The 19,617-nt window shown below is 37.5% G+C and overlaps 3 protein-coding genes across 3 annotated transcripts; all 3 read right to left on the bottom strand.

The window, feature by feature from the left end:
- Positions 1-420: 420 nt before the first annotated feature.
- LOC140760641 (replication factor C subunit 3) lies at positions 421-7,611 on the bottom strand. Its single transcript, XM_073097682.1, has 9 exons — positions 7,329-7,611; positions 7,025-7,241; positions 5,522-5,601; positions 5,274-5,433; positions 4,356-4,437; positions 2,640-2,769; positions 2,484-2,547; positions 2,311-2,379; positions 421-718 (listed from the first exon to the last, which is right to left on the bottom strand). Exons 1-9 carry the CDS (start codon positions 7,504-7,506, stop codon positions 619-621), a joined length of 1,080 nt encoding a protein of 359 aa, XP_072953783.1. The 5' UTR covers positions 7,507-7,611; the 3' UTR covers positions 421-618.
- A 1,906-nt stretch (positions 7,612-9,517) lies between these two features.
- On the bottom strand, positions 9,518-10,181 carry LOC140760291 (uncharacterized). Its single transcript, XM_073097197.1, has one exon. It carries the CDS (start codon positions 10,141-10,143, stop codon positions 9,733-9,735), a length of 411 nt encoding a protein of 136 aa, XP_072953298.1. The 5' UTR covers positions 10,144-10,181; the 3' UTR covers positions 9,518-9,732.
- Positions 10,182-17,300: 7,119 nt separating this feature from the next.
- On the bottom strand, positions 17,301-18,928 carry LOC140760181 (zinc finger protein GIS-like). The gene has a single exon (XM_073097025.1). It carries the CDS (start codon positions 18,645-18,647, stop codon positions 17,889-17,891), a length of 759 nt encoding a protein of 252 aa, XP_072953126.1. The 5' UTR covers positions 18,648-18,928; the 3' UTR covers positions 17,301-17,888.
- Between the last annotated feature and the right edge of the window lie 689 nt (positions 18,929-19,617).

Raw genomic sequence — 19,617 nt, 5'->3', positions numbered from 1 at the left:
TCATTATAAAATTCTCTTGAGTTAGCATTTGACTTGCATGTGCTTACAAGGAATAAATATATTATATTTTTGTCACATGTATTAAATAATAATTTATGGATGAAAATAATTAATAAAACCTAACGGAAGAGATGAAATATATTTTTTATAGTTCCGAAAGTCATATGTATTAAAGAATAGTTCATGAAATCAATTTAAAAAAGAGAGGAGTGAAAAGGACAATTATCCTTGGATATTTTTCAAAAGAGGAGTATCTTTGAATTAATGAGTTGCACCACTGAGGAAGATTAGATTAGAAGACTTGGCTCCTCGTGAAATTTCTTGTTCCCTCTGCATGAGAAAATAGCATAACGGAGAAAATATTAAAATTATGGCATGCCATCAGGATGTTTTAAGAGGCACAAAAAAGGTTATACAATCTGTGACAAAAGGTCCTGTTTAATTGATCCACAGAAGAAAGCTTCCTGGTCTGGCATCCACAATTTCACAAGTTCTACTTCCTCGTTGTGGGGAAATAGTGAGATAATATATTACAAGGACGTCAATGATCAGACAGTCTCATGTACACAGAGATAAAATGGCAAAGAAGCCAGGATGACACAAATCTCACTAAAAGAGTTACTTGGCAGCAGCAACCAGAGCACAACGAGCATTCGTGAAGGTGGAGATGAGTGATCCAAGCTGCAACTTATCATTGCATGCAAAACTCAGCCTATACCTGTGAGAAGAGGACAAATGTTGCATGAGCAACCAAAAGTCAGATCACCTTCTAGCTTGCAAGTTGCAAACTATTTACTTTGTTACTTCAGCATAAGCAGTGAACGCAGCAGCACATTTAGCTTGAGACATGGTTTAAGCATAAAAAAAGGAGAATAGTTGTTTAGCCACTGCACAAAAGGTTAGATTCTAGACCAAACATACTTTCCTATGATGTCATGGCATTTGATACTTGAAATTGGAAGAAGAGACAAAGGCAGACTGGTCGAACAAGTGATTAACTGATTACATGGAAGTGTAATCCTTCATCAGATAGACCACAAGAAGACTGAAAAACATAAACTATGCTAATTAATATATAGCAACAACTACAAAAACCGTACCTAGAAATATCCTATATGTGACAAAGTCCTTCATAGTTTCCACTCGTAGTAACAAAATTATCCTTATCTTCATCATAGCCACCTCTATTTAAGTGTAATCATTCATCCTTAATATATAATCTCCATTCGGGATGTCCAACATCTTATGTGCAATTTATCCTTAGCAAAAGCTAACCAACTTGTGTTAGATATATTTGTTTTTCTCATTTCTCTATGGTGAGTGGTGACACTATCCATCTACCTCGACATAAACTTCTCAGCAGCATAAAATCAGTCCTTATGTTGTTTCCTAGCTGCCAACATGCTGATCTATTATGTTTAGTACAAAAGTCTTTCAATATAGTAATCTTTAGTTCAACTACAAAGTAAAAATAATCTCATCGTACATTTGGTAGTCATACTGCACACGACTTTACCAAGATATTTCCCCTACTTCAGGCAGCACATGCTCTTACTTCGTGTTTTATTAATAAGTCCTCAAATTTGGTGAGAAAACTAATTCCTCACTTTTGGTGAATCTTGGTAACCAGAAGAATGTTCTCCACGACATGAAGTCATACTAAATTATGTAAAGGTTTATGCATAAAGCAGTTATCCTAATCTTGTAAAGAATAAAAATGATCCATCAATCATATTTGCAAATAGTACTCAAACATGTGGATAAAGCTATGGATGTCCCTGTACATTAATTTATCATATAACTGTAGGATTGGAAAAGAAAGTTCTCTCCAAGAAATTGATAAGCAGAACTATTAGGAGTAGGTTCAAATTTGAATTAATTCTATCATTACTCTGTCACTCTTGTTAGGTCTATTTACACTTTTCAAGTTGATTATACACATACCAATTTCCTTATTATATAAATCTTGCAGCATAGGAATTGGTTTAGCACCTAGATCCCTTTCTCTATCAGGGTTAAGAATCGCTTTTCTATGATGGGCAGGATCCGACTAGAATAACTGAAAATACATCAGGTGTAGCCCATAAGTTCATGTTTGAACTTTGAACAATTTTCTACCAATCAGTGTATTCATATGATGAAACTAGACACATTCAATATGCCAGGCTCATTAGCCCTTATCATAACATGCATTTGACTTGAACTTCGATCTCATGTCAGAAAGGATAAGGTACGTAGTAATATATGCAAGAAGAAGCATAATCTAGCAAAGATGTTTATAACAAGCCAGATGTGGAAGGAAGTACATACTCAATATCAGCCAAATCATTGATTAGCTTTACTCGGACATGCGATGGCATCTGTATTTTGAAGACAAACCTGCAAGTAGTTCATGAATTGAGATCTAAAATGAGGCTACAAGGAAAAACACTTATTTATTACAGAAGGGAAAAAAGATGACCAAAGGGTAAGTTGACACCTACATAGTGACCTCTCTCACAATATCAACCAAGGCCAGTCCTTTCCTCATTTTGATATCAGATATAACTAAAACACAGTCAAAGATAAACATATATTACGTGGTATGATATCTTTAAGCTGAAAATAAACATCAACTGGTAATGTGTATAGCAGGATACATCTGAAGCCAGTTGTAAATGATTCATTTAGTAACCAATAGGCTATCTGCTCAATGTCTTTTGGCATTGGATTTCCAGTGCAAAGGTAGACTGCTTCTTCCGTAACATGTTGAGAAGCCATATGTGTTGACTGTGAATATTAAGGAAAATAAGCTCCATATCAGATTAAAAAAAAGGTTAGCAAATCTGTGGCAGCTAATGACATATTTAATAAATATGACATTTCATCATAAGGTAGAAAGTTTGCTATCTCAAAACTTGGTTGTTGATAATATCACATGGAATTCTATAGATCCTTATGTTGGTCTTAAAATAATTACCTAGTTGCAACATCAAGAATATCTTCCACAATGCTTCCAAGATTCAGTCTTAAAGCACATCTTGTTGTTAGCAACAAGCAATCACTCTGTTAGAATCATACTCAAGCTTCGCAAGAACCATATAGTCTGTCATTCTAAATACTCGAGGCATTTTCTTTCACTACAGAAGTTTGAGAAATTTTTGTAAAGATTAGGGTGGACATAGCCAAGTGGATCAACACAGCCAATTATATGGCATTTTATATCCGGATTGTCAAGTTATAGCTTGTTACTTTGTTCTCCACTTTTACCAAATCAAATGAAGGCCTCCCACCTTTGGCAATAGAAGCAAAACAAAAACAAATAAAATGATTTGCAATTCTCTATTTCCATTTAAGTTTTACCATATGCATACAGGACAATTCTTTCCTACAAAACTCTGCTATGGAAGTACCACACGGCACACACTACTGAATGGAATCCTAAGCAAATCGTGAAGGATGAAGGATATGAAGATCTTGAGTTCAACAAAGTCCTTTACTTATCTGGATTTGACCAACTTTTATAAAAATGCACGAAGACCACCGTCAAACTAACCCTAGTAGTTGTCAACTTGCATGGAGGTACACTTAAAATAGCATAACAGATTTTTTTTTGACATGTTATGTGCAGAAGAGATTTTGTTAGTTCCATTTTCTTCTGCAAATGCTAGTATGAATCTTCTATGGCACGAATCCAGTACTTCAATGGATAAGGTTGTGAACCATTGTCAGAGTTTATCAATTTGTCACTTGAAAGCTTGATATGATATCTCAAATCCAAGATTCAGCAGATATTCTTCAAAAGTCCTACTTAAAGTCAACTTCCAGAATTTAGCTTACATTTATTTCAGAGCCATGGATTTCTTTCCTTCTTTTGAATAATTAATAAGCCAGTACAATGAATATAAGTCTCGTATAATGGTTGAAAAGAAAAGTCCGACTTTCTGAATTTCAAAAAAATATAATGGACTCAACTTATAGAAGGTTGGGTTCGAGTTCATAGTGAGAAAATCAGAGAAACAGGAAAACTGTAGTCAAGTTTATTCAATGAGCTATGCAGGAAACAGAGGAAAGAGTCGAAAGACAAGTAAATTACTAAATTCTATGCCATATGGGGTCAACAGTTCTCTTAGTTCATAAAAGACGATGGAAGAGGTAAAATAACTAATATGAAGCACAAGTATTTATCCTCATAGACTCGTAATCTATGTTAAGAGAAAATAAGGCTATATTGGTCACAAACATATAGTAAAAACCGAAAATGACACAAGATAAAGAAAGAGAAGAAAATAACTAATTTGCTTGCCTATCTTCCTACAAGAAAAACACAAGATAAAGAGCTAGGAAATTTTTCTTCAAATGAGGATAAGGTAAACCTGCAATATGTTCAAAGCCTTTCTCATGTCACCAGTGCTCAATCGTACAAGCGCTGTTAGGCCACCTTCATCCACATCAAGCCTAGGAGAGACATGAATAATTCCAGCACTATTCTTATACATGCTTAGTATATGAAGAAAGGAAAAGGCAATTTTTATGTGCAACTTACTTAAGAGAGAACAATGCATATCGGATAACAGGTTGGAAACCAAATACTAGACATATGTAGACATTACATGCTGACTATATTGTTATATTTGGAAGATTAAAGAAACTCAAAAGTTAGCCACAGCATTGTTGAAAACATCAAATTAGTGACAGCAGTTGTTAAAACCATCGACCTTTTAGAAATTGAATTAAAATGTTAGACCATAGTCCCACAAATAGGATTGAAAAGCCAGACAAAGGGTACATGTATAATGCCTCAAGGCTATGGATGACTTGATGGAATGTTGTACTGCATACTGTCTTACTCGTATATATGGAAAAGGACTGTGCACTGACTACAGAAAGAAAGATACCATCAGAATGTTGTTGCACATATACAAGAAATTTTACATTCTTCAGGTTTTAGAGGGGTGTGTGCCAAATAGGTCAAGTAACGAAAAACATGCTCACTGACCAACTATATGTGAATGCAACAGGTGCCCAATTTAGATACACATGATCAAACCAGAAGAGTACTTCTTTATCCTTGATCAATAGTATTATCCATGAAAATATAACAAATATGAATATGGTCTTTCTTAGCTTGGAATCCCAGAATATACTGAACGTATCGAAAGCTCAGCAAGGAAAATAATGAAGAGGGTAAATTTCATCAAAATGATAAGAAAGAAAGAATCAGCATAATTGAAAAAGGTAATTCTAAATAGTTTTAAATTAATTCTTAGAAGGTAAAGAGTAAGGACACATACCCTTCAGCATTTATCACATGAAGCAGGCGTTCTCGAATGTGGGTAGCATCAAGTGGGGCAAACCTAAACCTAGTGCATCTTGACTGTAATGCTGGGATGATTTTGTTGACATGATTACAGATAAGTGCAAATCTTGTGCTCTTTGTATGTTTCTCAATCACTATAGCAAGAAAGACATATGAAGAAAACTGGTAAGTATAATATCGAGCTAGCACTAGTTTTAAAAGTCTAAAATAATATGAAGAAACCTCTACGCAATGCAAACTGTGCATCTTTGGTCATTGCATCTGCCTCATCCAATAGAACCAACTTTACCAAAGGCTTTGCTCTGTATAAGTACAAAAAATTATCATCATCAGGTTCACAATGTGGTCTACTCAAGAAAGAAAAGAACCAATGATAAATTGCAAAACCTGATTGTGTGCGAGCTTTGTAAAAACCAAAGAGCAATTACAATATTACAAAGTATATGAGTAAGAAAATCTTTAAGAAACTAACCTATGTATGCATGTGAGTTATCCTGGTTAGGAAATTATGAAGCAAGTTTTCAATAGCCTAGATAGAGGTCACCACATAATAATTCACTAATGCATCTCTTTTGATGGTTGGCACTTGGCAGGATTTAAGGGTAAAAATGGGTGGGGTATTATCTGTCTGAACTGATTTTGGCATCCAAATTTCATCAAAATGCATTTAGTTGAAATTGAATAGATTTGCATATCTAGATTGGAACGAAATGCATACCGATAGTTGAATAGTCTTATCCATATGCTGATGTAGATAGAGTACTTTCTCTGAATCTAGACTTGCCTATTTGTATATCTGAGATACTAAAAAATGCACAAGGCTAGATATAAGTTTCACCCATCATATGAATCTCCACTTTATTCCATATGTTGATATAGATAGAGTACTTTATCTGAATCTAGACTTGCCTATTCGTATATCTAAGATACTAAGAAATGCACAAGGCTAGATATAAGTTTCATCCATCATATGAATCTCCACTTTATTTCACTTAGATACTTCATGGTAAGCTATTTATTTGCGTAGACCACATTTATATAGAGATGCACAAATGCCATAGTAAGGCAGTTTGACTTGTAAAGTACTTGTGTTGATGGAGTATAATTCAGAGCCAAGAAGGTTATGAGGATTATGCGGTGATGAGGACTTGTGTTCATGTCAACTATCTTCCCATCACCAACCAATAAGATAACTCCAAAGAATGGATAGATTGAGTAGCATCCTCATTCCCTGTTTGAGGATGTGGTTTTCTAATTGTAGAACACAACGCGAGTTGCTCCTTCCCAAACTAATGAGAAGTTTACAATAAGTAATGACCAAATTATGGTTCGATATTTCGGTTTGGCTTCAGTTTTGACCCATAGAAAAAATGAATATTTTAGTCCAAAGCAGAATGGTTTTAGCCCATTCTGGACTTTGGTCCAAAATAAATATCAATATTCAATACCAAAAATCATGATAATTTCTGCCTTAACCAAAGAGTTTCGGCTTTAGTTTTCATTAGGTTTAGGACATTACTGTTCCGTCTTAGGTGAAGCTTCAAACCATGTCATTAAATCCACCTTTACATTAGCAGGATATTACGCTAAACGAAATTGGATTAGGTAAACTGTCATTTAACTTCAGACATTTTGTAACTTCATTAATATATATCGTCAGCAATGGCGAAAAAAAACCCCATGAAAATTTCCTTATTGGTTGCACCAGTGTTACGTAATATTTACCCAAATGAGAGGCTCCGAGCACTAGCAAAATCCTGAATCTGCTGCCGAACGACATCAATCCCCCTGTCATCCGACGCATTGAGCTCCAAGATCATGTTTTGGTACTGCGACCCGTACAGCTTCCGCGCCACAGCCAGGATAGTAGACGTCTTTCCAGTCCCCGGCGGCCCGTAGAGAAGCAAATGTGGCAGCCTATTCTCGCTTGTGAGCCGATCAACTACTCACCCAAAAAGACCAAATCCTGATCAAAATCGCGAAAAAAAAAGAGCAAAAAGGATTTGAAAGATCAAGGATTAAGGAGTACTCGTGTCAACGATGTCGCGGTGGGCGGCGACGTCGGCAAGGGATTGGGGGCGATACTTCTCGACCCAAGGAGCGGACTTAGTTTCGGAGACGAGAGGGGCTTTTCCCGTGTTGGGCTTCGCCGGCGGCGGCGCGGCGTCATCGATCTCCATGGGAGAGCTCGAGCTCGTCCCCGCCATTGGATTTCTTTCGGCCTCCGATCGGAACCCTTGTCGATTGAGCTCCAAGTCCACCTCTATGGCGCCAAAACCCTCGAGTTGCGGCTTTTCGTTTTTGTCAATATAGGTCTCAGCTCAAAAAAGCATCAACCAAATAGGTTACCGCTAAACTTATTTTAAGTCTAATAGGTGCCACGACTGCTATAAATAACCGATTTAATTCATTTCAAGTCGCCGATTTTGTGAATAATTCTTTGTACTAGGTCAAACTAGTCTTATCAATCAATTACAAAAGTAATTTGTACTGCAAAGCCAGGAAGAAACATCATCTTCCACAAGACATTCAAGCTAAGTTACTCTTCATTTACAATTAAGTAGACAAAGTTGAACAACTAAATAATCTTCAATAAATAAGAAGACTAGAGGACCATTCAATGCCTATGGAATTTATCCACAAAGGTGAAGGTTTTGGGCAAGGCTGGAGGACCAGAAAGAATCCATGAAGACATACAAGATGGTGAAACAGAGAAGAGATGAAGGTGGTCCAATAGTCCATGCTGCTGCTATATATGATTTGGAGAAAGATAAGGAAAAACTCGAAGTAGTTTGGCTGGAATGAGTATTTACACAGCATTTAGTTTGAATCTAGATTAGAAATTTGATTTCTTTTTTAAAAAACCATGCATGAATATCTTGACAAGTAGTTAAAATAACTCAAATGCAATTAAGTTGGCATTCCTTTGGGAAGCCTACCGATCCAACTCTGAGTAGTTTTGGCTACCAACTCTTAAATTAGATCACATTCTTGTCCCTCAGCCCTGATTCCTGATCTACTTGCTCATTAATGTCTCACTCCATGTCCTCTGTACGTTGATTCTTCACAACTAGTAAAAACAAGTAGTACATTAAGCAACAACAGTGCCATTGTCTTCTCTTTAAACTATGGGTTAAGCATATTATATCTCTTGTACTTTACGACAAATCAACTTTACCTCCTTGTACTTATTTTTATATCACCTAACTAACAATTAGAATTACTGCAGTACCCCGTTATTTTTGTTAAACAATAATCTATTAGGGGGAAAAGGTTTTTGTTTAGACAACTACACCCTTTCTTTTTTATTTTAAACTTGATTAGATAGAGGGGTATTCAAGTCTATAAATTTAAAAAATAGAGAGAATATAGCTAATCAATTGAAAACAATAACAAGTTTATTTTAGCCATAAGTATAAAGAGTTAAGTGATATAAATTAAGTACAGAAAGGTAAAAATACTTTTATGCTAAAGTACAGGCATAAAAGGAAGTAATATGCATTTAGCCCTTAAACTATTCACCATCCCACTTGCTCTGCAGCCTCAGTTTTAATCCACTGCCATAAGCTGTTAGTTCAGGTGACCTTAGATTCTCACAACCTAAGAGCAGGACAAAGAAAGGTACATTTTTTTTTTATCTAGCTTCACATACATAGGGGCATAAAAGGGAGGAAAAAAAGGATCCTAAGTGCTCAGGGACAGGCCTCAGGTTAATAATTCTGGATGAGATTCCCTTGTGACAGTCACTCATACCCCCATTTGCCAGTCACAAATGTACCCAAATTTGTTTGCTTACTATTTTACAAATAATTTAAGTTTGGGGTTCAAATCCTTGTGAAAATAAACTTAATAGATTCTTGACTTGGCTTTAAAAAGAAAAAGAAAATAAAATCTATGATCTCAGGTTAGGATGTGTAATGAAATGCAACTTGGCCGCCCAGTGTAAGGAATTTTTGTTATCCTTTTGCTGCTTTAGTCGCCATCCCAGCCGAAAGAGAAAAAGTAACTCTTCCAGCAAAAGATACCCTTCTTCTCTTTTCCGGTCCATGGAGAAATGCGAAAGATTACTATAGAAGAACCCAGCTGGTACATTCCAGTTGATTCAATAATGAACCTTGAAGAGATTCGTTATCAACTTTAATTTGTGAGTCCATTTGCAAGACCATCATCAGGCCTTTGAGATCGATCCTAGTGTGGAGAAATAAGAATATGCCATGGTTCATTTTTTGGAACTCTAATGTACGTGATATATATATATTAGGTTGTAATAATACATTAAGAGAAGCTAATCAACATGATATACAAAATGAAACCTTAAGCTCTCTCTTTCACTCGGCCATCCATATAACTAAATACATGCATGAAGCATGCATGCCACATGCTATCCTTCGATCTTTCTCGCCGCCGTCGATCACATGCTATATATGTATATCTCAGCGACTAAGCAGCGGAAACCACCGGTCGTGGAAGTAGGACTGGTACGAGATCATAAACATCAGCAGCACCAAAACGAGGCCGACCCCCCACGGCGACCCGCCGGCCCGGTGGAAAGAGTCCCTCTCCGGCAGCGGGATAAAGAAGGGCACTTGCCGCCGCTCGCCGCTCGACAGCCAGTGCACAACCAGGAGGAGCAGCAGGGGTGAGACCATGAAGAAGAGCCTGATCTGGTCAACCAAGCTCTCGAAGGCGGACTCGTAGCTCATGTACCATGACAAGCCGATGAACAAGAAGAGGGTGAGTAAGAAGAAGCAGAGGTGGAGTGGCAAGGGAGGGGCGCCGCCCTGGGAGGCGTGATAAGAGTTGTTGTAAGGGCTGCTCTGATAAGAGTAGTAGCTACTTGCCATCTTCTCCCAAGTGTTTTGAGTTGAGATCTTTGTAAGTGGCAATGGAGGGGGTTTTATAGAGAGGTCTGGGAGAGGAGATGAGGATTGAGGGGGTGGTGGAGATGTTATTAATTAATTAATGAATTATAAATTAGCTTTACTTGGGCTGGGGGGGATTCCCCTCAGTCCCAGTTGAGATTTGAGAGCTTTGGACGGATACGTCCAAGAACCGACGTGGACGTGGGCTTGAGGGGATAGAAGGCCCGGCCAATTAAGCGGTGACACGTACCACCGACCATGCTACTGGGAGGGGAATCGAAAGGAAAAAAGAAAGCAGCGAGGGAGTGTGTGTGTTTGCTTGGGAAAGCGTTGGTAGGGGTCGGCCGTGGGTAGCTTTTTCTTTTCCTTTTTACAAATAACCACCTACGTTTCAATCTTATTACAAAAACTATCTTTTGCAATTTGCAAATAACTACCTTTTCTTTCACTAAAGTATTCATTCCTCTCTCTCTCTCTCTCTCCCTCTCTCATTTCACACGTACGCAGACCTTTCCTAAGCTTTTAACTTATTGGTGTCAAAAAGTAATACTCAAAAATATCTACACAAAAAACCTGGCTTTTTTTTAAAAAACTTTAGAGAGGGGTATACATAAAATATACAAAAACCTTATTTTTTCTTAAATTTATTTATTTATTTAAACGTATTTATGTACGTACAAGAGATCTCATAACAAATGTGGTAGATATGCAATCATTGAATTGGTTGATGGAAGTAAAGATTAGTGGGATTCACATGGTATTAAATCATTCAATCTCTAAGCACATGCCGCCACATCAGCATGCAAAAAATATTATCCACCTTTTGAATTCTTTTATCAATTTTTAATTAGTCCGATTAAAGTTTAACCAGCTCCCCTTAAGGTACGAGGACGGCGGTGGCTTATTGGTGCATAAGTTTTCTTATACTACACCCATTAGGTTTATACTAATAATTAAGTGCAAAGTGACATGGTTATATGAACCGTATTTTAGTCAAAATCATCTCGGGATTAAGAAAGATTTAAGGGCAAATTATAGTTTACCCGTTTATAGTTTCGATACATTTTGACTTACATCTTTCTACTTTAAATATGAACATTTAAGCTTTCACTTAAATTTAAGGATGCAAGCATTAGAATCACATGGCAAAAACCAACAGAGGTAAATTACCATTTATCCAAAATCTAAATTAGATCCAATCCTTTCTAAAAAGATTCATATCTCTTCAGAATAAAGTTATTTCTCTCCCTCTCTCGCCATATTCACCAACAACACTGGATCACAAGTTGCCTTCTCTCTCTCTCTCTCCACCAAATTCAATTTACCTACAGCTTTTGAAATGGCAGATCTTCTTTTAGACTTACGGAGCTTTTGGTGCAAAAAGGAGACACAAAAGAAGATTGTTGGATAAAGTCGACTCACAAATCACATCAATTGGGAAGAAAAAGGATACGTTAACTCTACACCCTTAAATTCATACCTGCTATATTAGTAAAGGAAACAATGAAAATACTCATAGCCTTCCTCAGTTTGCTCTTTAAAAAGCTAATGTGTAACCATGCTAACTCTTTTAATGAACTCAGTCCTCGGACTTTCTTAAAAAATAAGATAATAGAGTACCTTTCTGTTCATTATGTACCTCAATATATTTTAGCTTGCATTTGAAGGAATTATCTAGATTCGGAACATGAAAGAGATCTCTATTTCTGTAGGTGGGGACAGTTGAAGAGAAAGTATACAAGAGAGAGAGAGAGAGAGAGAGAGAGAGAGCTGTCAGTTTTTATGGGCATCAAACCTTTTTTTTTCTTCTTTGTGCATGACTAATCTTAGGATGTGGATGAGTCGATCTTGCATCAGGAGCACCGTAATCACTACATGCCATTAAAACATACCATATGAAAGTAATCGCTGAAGGCAAGGCAAGTATGGCCACCAGCCTACTTATACAACTACTTTCTGATTTATTTGCCAATTATACTCGTTAGGGACTTTGGAATGGACAAGAATTGGTGCTGCAAAAGAGCTAAGAAAGCTGGTCATAATGTCCGTAAAGGACATGGATCCTCTTTTGTGCTACTACTGCAGTATCAAGATGCAAAAATACAAAGTGTCTTCGTCAAACCATCTTTTCTCTGCTTTGCTTTTGATATGCCACCTCTGCACCTTTTATTATTGAAGGCCTTGAATGCAGTAAAGTAGCCAGGAAAGTCTCTTCCAAATTAAGGAAGATGCAGTCATTTTGTCACCCAGTAGATCGTATGATAATTAAGGGTTCTGTCGCTTCTTTCCCTTCTCTCGTTTTACCTCATTATCGCCGGTATTTTCCTCCTCGTACTCTCGTAGTCTATGTGGCTAAGAAAAAGAAAACATCTTTCTCCCTCCTGGAGAGGTTTCTCCTGTCCTTATTATTATTATTATTATTAGTTTTCTTCTCTCTTCCAGCTATTCCACTGTTTAACTCTCCTCCTCCGTCCTCATCCGATCCCTTTGCCTTCACAGCCGTCCACGTCGCTGGTGGTCTTATAGCTCTAGCTGTTGTTGCCACTCTGTCGGTCCATCTCCACCTCCGCCGCCGCCGCCCTTCCTTCTTTCTCCGCCCACTCCAGCCTTCCTTTGCTACTGAGCTGCCGCCGTCATCGCCTCCGGTTTCCTTTGCCTCACTGTTGCAGTCATAGGTTTCTTTTTTTATCCCCCTTGTTTCGCCGATGGAAGCTCCCTTTTTCCGATGTCGAGGCGTGCTTATGATGGCTATATTTTCTTCGCCTGTCAGGCTTCATACAATACATGTATTGTTGTACGTACTATTGATGTTTTGCCGAATTGTGATGTAATCTGCTGATTGAAATAAATGATATCTAATCCGTGGGTTTTCAGTAAAATAAAAGGAAAAGATCGTGAAATATTTGAATGGCAGGGATCTAAATTCCCAATTGAAGAAATTATTTGCAATTCATCTAGTAAACTTTGAAATTGGTAGGATGGCCATATTTATTAGAGCAAGATGTCCTCCTCAGCTCCATGTTTGGAGAAACTATCTTGATAACTAGAGAATAATTAGAGAACAATGATTCCCTGGGCCTGACCCAAATCCAAACCCAACTCTCTCTGGCTGGGCCCAGTATTAGGCCAGGCTTTTCCATTGTAATCAAACTTTTGGATTGAGCTCAAATTTACAGAAACATATAAGCCTGGTTAACTTACACTTACTTACAGCCTAATGGTTTATTAGTCTAATTAGAATGTAAAAAATTAATGATAATAAAGATCATCAGAAATGCAATTTTACTTAAAAGTAAAATCAAGAGATATCACAAGTATGCTATCTTATTGAGAGAATCTAGTAACAGGTGTCAAGCACCAATTTTTCATTTTTCTCCTTTTTTTGATAAATAGAAATAGCAATGTAAATCCTACAAGCTGATGTAATATAATCTTCTACCCTATAAATGGAGAAGCCACGTAGTAGTAGGAGACGAGAAGACTAGTTTGTTGCAGTGAGATGGTGGCTATGGTGACATTTACCTCCTGCCTTCTTCTGTCTCTTCTCCTCTTCTCCCCAGGTATGGTACTGCTGCTTATCCATCTACATGATCCTTTTACTGGATAAGCATTGGTTGGTTTGCTTTGACTTCCTCTTTTAATTCTTAATGTTGCAATTTTGTAGGTTTTCATTGTTGTAATATATCAAGAAGTATTATTTTAGCATCGATGTAGAGAATTTGGTTTTTCTTTTTCTTTTTACATCAAGCGGATGAGTAGTGTTTGTTGAAATGCCTAACATGGAAAATGCTTGCAGTTGATGAGCTATTTTTACAAGCAGAAGTTGCAAGATGCCAGATGACTCTCAACAGTACCAGCTGTGATCTTTCTTCATGCAGGAAACAATGTTTCCAGTTGAAGGATGGTAATGGAGTCTGTGTCTCTTTCAGCAGAGGAAAGGGCTACTCGTGTGTGTGCACTTATAGTTGTTGAGTTGTAGCAAACTCTGTTTCAGTTCATGAGAGAGGTGATGATAGGTTAGAGCTTCACTATGTTGTGTTACCATGCACTTCAAATCAGTTGTGTTTGAGATGTAGGTGAGAAAATTAAAGAGAACAGTGCAACATTGGCTCTTTCAATGACTTTTTGGACAGAGATTTGTTGAACTATTCAGTGAAATGATGCTTATAGGCTATCTGGGGCTCAATTTGACAATACCTTGTTCAGTTAAATGTCATCTTAACATAGCTATTCCAGGCTACAATTTAAGTATGTTCTCTTGAGCTAGATCATAAAGTATTTTGCTTATTGTATAATTTAGTTTAGTGTGCCAGCTAGATACACCATTCTAAATTGTACTAAATAGATCAGATGGACAGAAGTTCCTGGGAAGTAAAGAGAGTTAATTTGGCCTAATTGTGAGTTTGGACAGGGTAATAGATTTCTACGATACCTTTTGATTTACAATTAGAACTAATATCTGAAATAGTTCAGCTCTTTTTAGACAAATTATTATCTGATACAGTATATTCTGTAATGTACAGTCAAATACATCAAGGACACTATATTAAAGCTGAAGTATAATTCTTTTTCATGCTACTTGGTTTTTAATTCTTCTAAGTGAAGTTTAGGGTCCATCCATGTTAGTAGATCAACCTTGCAACAAATATATATATATATTAGCAAGGATTGATGGATAGAAAAAAAACTTTGAATTTCCCTACTTTACAACAATGATTTATAGGTCATCTTCAAATTTTTTTAAATTTTGGTACTCTCTCTATGCGTCAGCATCAGCACAAAGACCTAATACCAACTACTTATTTCAGCACTGCAAAGTTCTCTTGGCATTCAGGAGGTTTCATCTGACAAGAGCCATTTTCTTTCCTTACCACATATTTTCACTCAAAACCATTTGCCCATCTCATTCTTGTGGCTTATAGAACTTATTGCACCAGCTTATGATCTCATGAGTAAGCTGCAAATTAAGAATGCATGTAGGCACTTTTATTAATTTCATCTTTCCTAGTAACACTAGTTATCTATCCAAAAATTTCAATTTTAAGTCTAGAAGAGAGCTAATAATAGCCCCTTCTCCTTTGAAGCCTATGTACATTCTAACGTCCTTAATATAATTAGGATAACCCTTTATTCTCAGCAAAAAAGAGAAAAGAACTTTGTCCTACTTAACTCCCTTTATGCTTGAAGCAGTCCAGCATAAGATTCCTAAGTTTTCCTTTACTAGCTTTTGAATCTTGGATTTCCCATAAGAGCAGCCTTACATTTATCTTGCATGTCCAAAAGCAGAATAACTACACTGGCATTTCCCTCTTGCCAGCTTTGCTGTTCAGAATAACTACAATGTATTCTAGCCAGTTTAGTATAATTCAATCCTTCATTATTCCAACTTTGGAGGCAGAAAAGATGACAAAATCCAAAAAGAAAGCACTATTAACTCATCTGTAGTAATTAATTTGGCTACTTTCGTTTGTCCAGTAACATCTGGTACCTAGGTGAGTGAGAAGCAAATTATTCTAAAACATGCCTTGAGAAATAAACTAAAATCTAACTACGAATCATAAGTCTATAGTCCTTTTTATTCATAGAATATATAGCTAGCAAAAGTAAGAAATTCATAGAGAGCCTCTTTTTTAGTACTTCCTACCAGTTAAATAATCAAAATCGATTGTGTCTATAACCATCAAATTAGTACATTTACTCCTCTCGATTTGATTCTCATACCTACACTTAATTTTACCTTTTGACTACCAATCCAATTTATATATTTGGGATGACATTTATTTTTCATGACATATACTTCTTCCTTACAATAATTGTTCATTCTACTCTTATTTAAAACAAAAAAAAGGGGTAAAATTTGAGAGCAAGATGATCATAGTTGACATTCTTCGTTAACAAGGTTTATATGAAAATGGATAATAGTTTAGGAAGTCTAGGTATAATTAATCCTAAATATTTTAACTCTTTGTAACTAAATAATATGGTTGAGCACCCAATCAGAATCTGCCAAGTCTCTAGATGCAGGAAATTGCTGCATTCGAATTCACTTCAATTACAATTAATTACATGCACATCAGTTCTTCTATACGATCTCAAGCATTGCTCGTTCCAAAGCCTTACCACTGCCACATGCAACATAGAGTTCGAGGTTGAGAGAGAGAAAGAGATGATAATAATGATCTTTTGATCTATTTGAACTTTGTTTTCTGAGGAAAAGGGTACGGTAACAACACTGGAGTTGCAGAGTAAAATGGCAGTGCCCCATATTTAATTACTGGTATATATGTTAAAGAGACACTCCAAGAGACCATGATGCGTAGCTATCATGGTACATAACGACGTAGCTAATTAATAATATCGATCAGCATGGCAGATGTGTATGTATCCTTGTTGCTTTCCTCAAAGTACCCAACAAAACCCATCAGCTCGGAACTTGCCTTCATCTGCCACACGTTTAACATACTGCTACCTCTTTGACAGTTCAGTAAGACAAAATCTTTTGTTGATCATTGTCACTAAGACGAATGCCCATCGCATAATTATACTTCATATTTCAAAACATAGCTTCTTTTTTTTTTCTTTTTCTCTCCTTTTGTTCGTCTTTTTTCTTAGACCCAAAACTCGCATGCAAACTGTAAAGCTTGCTGTAATCTTAATTTATCTAATCATGGAAGAAACAGCTTCGATCAAATTACAAAAAATGATCGAAACCACTGTATTGAAGGTAATTTTCTGAAGGTTTGGCACAAAAAAAAAAAAGAAAAAGAAAGAAAGAAAAAACAAGTAGATAGATCTTTAGAATTAGTTTAATTCAATATAACAAAGAGGAAGTAGAGAAGACATAGCCACTAAAATGTAGACATTACAAGTTTGGCGATAATGTGAAGGCAAAGTATAGAAGGTTGAAACCATATATGGAGGAGGATTAGCAAAACCAAATTCTCGAGTGATTCTGTATTTGAGTTTAAAGAATAGTTTCAAGTATTTGACAATAATTAAGATGAGGACTAACAAAGGAAGTATAGACAATTAGTTACATCTCAAACACAAATAAAAGTTTGTAGTAGGAGAAGCATCTTTCACAAAATTAGCTGCAAGAGACACAGAATAATACATACTACTGAATATTCAAAGACTTCTCTATATACCTAGTGCTTCACAAAGCCCCAATATGAAATTGACATGGATAATGGAAGTAGCTTCTATATGTGCTTTATTACTTAATGTTTATACGCACAAATTATGACAATTTGATATTTATTTTAGAATTCTAGTTTCTTATCCTTCTAATCTGTTGGGACTAATTAAATAGTACAAAATCCCAAAATCTAAGCAATTACTATTTTCAGTATCACTTACAATATACCTGCAGGTTGCGTTAATTTTTCCCTAGTGGAGACCACAATACCTTCTGCAAAATCTTCTCTGGTTACTCTAAATGGCATACTACTGGTACAATCGCATGTATAAATCCATATGCGTAAAAACATGCATCATTTGATCTTTAATTAATCATCCATATTTAGGAAATTAAGATGCCTTCTTAAAACAACAATTCAAGTGATAATATATACATATACCAGATAATTGGACTGCAAGAACTAAAATCAACAAATAGAAGATCTCCAGAAGAAGTAGAGAGAGAGAGAGAGAGAGAGAGAGAGAGAGAGAGAGAGAGAGAGAGAGAGAGAGAGAGAGAGAAATTGTTGATTAATGGGCTCTTAGAATTACAAAGTCAGATCCAAACTCACACTACCTTTCTCACCTGATCCATACCCACCTCTTTCTTGCTGAGTAGTAGTAGTAGAGGAAGAGGAAGAGGAAGAGGAAGAGGAAGAAGAACTAATACTACCACCTCCACCCAACCCTACCAGTAACTTCTTATCCTCCTCTCTGAACAAAGGCAGCGCCATGGATCTCTCCCCATCGAACTCCCCATGGCTCGGGATCCTCCACAAACCCTGTAACGGGCTAACGGGTTGAGCCGCCGGCCCGAACCCGCCGTAGACCCGGGATCCAGGGCTAAGGCTAGGACTGGTGCTGTTCATCCAAGAAGGGTAGTGCGGCGGCGGCACCGACGTCCCAAACCGGTGGTAGTTCACCACCATGCTTGCATGGTGATGCGCCGCCATGGCCGACTGAAAGTGCGCGCGCTTGGCGTGCTGCCGCTCCCGCTTGTGCGCGTTCTGGTGCCCGCCGAGCGCCTGCGACGTCGGGAAGTTCCGGAAGCAGTAATGGCACTCGAATTTCCTCACAACAGTACTCTCTCCCCCACCCCCACCCCCAACGACACTCTTAGCTGCTGGGGCGGCGGCACCGGGGGAGATGAGTTCATCCTTGGAGAGCTCCCGGTTGACGTCGTAGCCGAAGAGCCGGACCGGAGGGGCAGAATTGGCCGTCGGCTTAGAAGCCGGCCTGATGAAGGGGAGCTGGGAGAAGGAGTCGACGCTGACGCTCATGAAGTCATGCGTCTCTTGCTCGCCCATGGTTGCTTGCTACTGCAGCCGCGCGCGTTAGGAGAAGAGAAGAAGGTAAGTAAGGGACGAGGGAGGGGAGGGAGGGGAAGGTGGGAGAGGAGAGGAGAGCAGATTTTTATCTTGCTAAATAGTACTACTACTTTTGTTAAGGAAGAGGGAGAGGGAGAGGGAGATGGTATCTGTAAAAATGTTCAACTGGGGGACCAAAATATGGGGCAGCATGGGCTGACAAGAGACTGGGGAGGCTTTTGGGTTTCTCAAACCAGCAGCAAGTACTGGTACTGATGGGGGGTTTGCAGGCTAAGATTATTCAACTCCATCACCTCACCATCTCTTTCTGTGTGTCATCTTTTCTTCTTTGGATATATATCTGGCTTTCATGAATCTGTAGCCATCACTCATGTGGACAGGTGGGAATGTGACCATCTCTCTCCCTCTCTCTCTCTCTCTCTCTCTCTCTCTCTCTATCTCTGGGAGTGTGTATCATTTCGACCTGGGATTGGTTGAATTGGTGGGTTCTTTATTGCTGTTGGCTTCTTTAGAACAGAAGTGTAAGTGGTCCTGGGGTGTGCTCCATGATTACCACTGCAAGCTAGGGTTGAAGACAGCAGATCGTCTGCAACACCGACTACACCAAATCTTCAAGCATGCAGCTGAGGAGTTCTTGGCAGGAAACCAGTAGTTTCCAACCTTTTCTAGAAAAATATTTGAATATATACGTATAACTTCTTCTTTAAAAAAAATTAATTAGATCCTCCTGCAGTATAAGCGTGACGGCTAACACATTAATTCTAATCACACCATCATTTACCTTAACTAGACATATTACAAGTTAAATAGAGGATTTTCTGTGTGATTTTGTAATATATTGAACAAAAATAGGGTTTCATATGTAAAATTACACATTGTTTCTTTTTTTCAACTTTTTAACTTTACCAGGAAGGACGTAGGAGGTTCTGTTATTGTCGACATTATTCTT

Source organism: Typha angustifolia, chromosome 5 (genome assembly GCF_048772165.1).
Source record: "Typha angustifolia cultivar Huaian chromosome 5, ASM4877216v1, whole genome shotgun sequence".
Taxonomy (NCBI): Eukaryota; Viridiplantae; Streptophyta; class Magnoliopsida; order Poales; family Typhaceae; genus Typha; species Typha angustifolia.
Note: the sequence above shows the minus strand (reverse complement) of the source record. Positions and strands in the feature narration are given on the sequence as shown.